This window comes from Miscanthus floridulus, chromosome 10 (genome assembly GCF_019320115.1).
Source record: "Miscanthus floridulus cultivar M001 chromosome 10, ASM1932011v1, whole genome shotgun sequence".
NCBI classification, from domain to species: Eukaryota; Viridiplantae; Streptophyta; class Magnoliopsida; order Poales; family Poaceae; genus Miscanthus; species Miscanthus floridulus.
In genome coordinates, this window is record NC_089589.1 from 111,435,627 (window position 1) to 111,438,144 (window position 2,518).

General features: G+C 56.7%; 1 protein-coding gene across 1 annotated transcript; it reads right to left on the reverse strand.

The window, feature by feature from the left end:
• Positions 1 to 425: 425 nt before the first annotated feature.
• LOC136489295 (vegetative cell wall protein gp1-like) lies at positions 426 to 1,919 on the reverse strand. The gene is made up of 2 exons (XM_066485979.1): positions 1,642 to 1,919; positions 426 to 990 (listed from the first exon to the last, which is right to left on the reverse strand). Exons 1-2 carry the CDS (start codon positions 1,917 to 1,919, stop codon positions 426 to 428), a joined length of 843 nt encoding a protein of 280 aa, XP_066342076.1.
• Between the last annotated feature and the right edge of the window lie 599 nt (positions 1,920 to 2,518).

Sequence of the window (2,518 nt, forward strand, 5' to 3'; positions counted from 1 at the left end):
TTCTCCTCCCTTCTCCTTCTTCCTTCTCCCTTCTCCTCTCCTCCACCTCCCTTCTCTCCTCTACTCCCCTGCTCCTCTCCTCCACTCCGGTGGTTCAGGGGCGGGGGGCAGCTGGGGCAGGGCACCACCGGTGGGTCCTGCTCTACAAAAGAAGAATTATAATACTATAAGTTCAAATTTCGACAGAACCTCCCCTGTACGGGGAGGTTTCCAAAACCTGCAAGAAAAAAGCCGGCACGATGTCCGACAGCATATATATGGCATGAAGGCCCATACATCCACATACGGCACGAAGGCCCACACATCCACATATGGCACAAAGGCCGTCAATGACATACAAGGCACGAAGGCCGACAACCGGGGGGGGCTTTATACCTTGGGTGGCGGTGGAGTCGGGCGACGCGGTGCCGGGGTCACCTTCGTCTCTAGCGAGGGGCGGGGACGACGGCGGGGACGAACGACGAGGGGCGTGGCCGGCGGCCGAGGCTCCTCCTCCTCCCTTCTCCTTCTTCCTTCTCCCTTCTTCTCTCCTCCACCTCCCTTCTCTCCTCTACTCCCATGCTCCTCCTCTCCTCCACTGCCGGTGATTCAGGGGAGGGGAGCAGCCGGGGCAGGGCACCACCGGCAGTCCGCGTCCGGCGGCGGAGCGTGGCCGGGGCGTGGCCGACTGCGGCGGAGGTCGCGCGGCGACGGGGCGGGGCCGGGGTAGGGCCAGGGCGGGGAGGCGCCGGTGGTTTGCGGCGGCGGAGCGGGGCCGAGGCAGGGCTGGCTGCGGGCGGCGGTGGGGCGGGGCCAGGGCGGGGCGGCGCCGGTGGTCCACGGCGGTGGAGCGGGGCCAGGGCGGGGCCGGCTGCGGGTGGCGGCGGGGCGGTGCCGGGGCGGGATGGTGCACCACTGGCCAGGGAGGGCAGACAGCGACCCGGGCGCGGGCCGACTGCGGTGGAGGTCCGGCGGTGCCGGTTCTCCGCGGTGACGGGGCGGGGCGCGCGGCTGTGAGAGAGTGGGAGAGTGGGAGCGGGCCGGCCGACCCGCTAGGGTTAAGTGGGGCGGCCCTTTGTCGAGTGCCGAGATTCGAGCACTCGGCAAAGAAATTGAGGGGGTCTTTTAATCCGAAAGAAGAAAAAAAAATTCTAAATATTCTTTGCCGAGTGCTGCAAGCCTGGCACTCAGCAAAGAGGTTCCTTTGCCGAGTGCCAATTCCGACACTCGACAAAGTATTTTTTTTGTTTTTAAATTTTTTCTGTGACATTTATACAGTACCTTAAAGCCGTTGTTCCAATTTGGAACTTTTCTATGACTTTTTGGTATATTTTTTAATTTTTTTATGTTTACTTGAATTTTTCTCAAAAAGTAAATTTGAACTGCAGGTGCATGAAATATTGGAATTTAGCGATTCAAAAAATGGTATTCATGTTTTTGAGTGTATTTTGAGGCCGTGTGCAGGGACATTCGTGAAATTTCGAACATCTGTTTCACGAAACATGACCACCAACTTGTTAAAAAAATATTTTTTAATTATATAAAATGCAAACAAAGTCCAAAAATCATGAAACTTGTCGAGATGTCGTGTCATCGCATGTAGAGGCTATGGTAAAAAATTTAGAAGTTTCCGAGCAAGTTGTGATGTACGATGCCTAAAACCCAGACATCTCCACATGTGAGAGGAGGGGAGGGGCCGGCCGCCGGCGGGAGGAGAGGAAGCGGCGGATCCGAGGTGGCGTGGGGCAAGGAGGGGAGGGGCCAAGGCCGGCTGCTGGCGGGAGGAGAGGAGGCGGTGGATCCAGGGCGGCGCGGGGCAAGGAGGGGAGGGGCCGGGGCCGGCCACCGCCGGGAGGAGGGGAGGGGAGGGGCTGGCCGCCGGCGGGAGGAGAGGAGGGGGCGGCCACGGGCGCTGGCGCTGGTGTGGGAGGCGGCGGCATGCGAGGGGCAGCAGAGAGAGAGAGCAGGTTGGATTGGGTTTCCCTTTGCGTGGGCTACGACTCCATCCAAAAGGCTATGACTCCGCGCGTGCATACGGTGAGAACCGGGATCTGGGCAAGACCGTATATCTTTTCGCCGACACTTAGATAGTTGGCTTGTTTAGGAAATGCCGACACTTATTCTGTCTAAAAACATTTGCCGACAGTTTTATTGTCCTAAGAGAAATGCCGACAGTTAACCTATAGCCATACAACATCGTTGCCGACAGTTTACGTGACTTTAAAAAGGTTGTACAATTACCAACACATAGTGGGTTGTCAAAACCAATCATTTGCCAACAGATAAGTGTAGGCAAATGTGTGTCGTGGTGTAGTGACACTCGGCAAAGTTTCTAAACTTTGCCGAGTGTTAAGGCCACAACACTCGGCAAAGTTTAGACACTTTGCTGAGTGTCACGCCCAAAACACTCGGCAAACAAGCGCACAACGGCCAGATTTTATGGTCACTTTGCCGAGTGCCCATTAGAATACACTCGGCAAAGAAGGTTCCTAGAATAACAGAAAATGGCCTCTTCGGCGCCGAGTGTTTTGTCTTGACA

Excerpts from the sequence above, each read along its gene's own strand:
- LOC136489295 (XM_066485979.1), bottom strand. The coding sequence starts at position 1,919 with ATGCCGCCGCCTCCCACACCAGCGCCAGCGCCCGTGGCCGCCCCCTCC. Across the intron at positions 991-1,641 it reads TCACATGTGGAGATGTCTGG|CCGCGCGCCCCGCCCCGTCA; the intron begins GTTTTAGGCATC and ends ACTCTCTCACAG.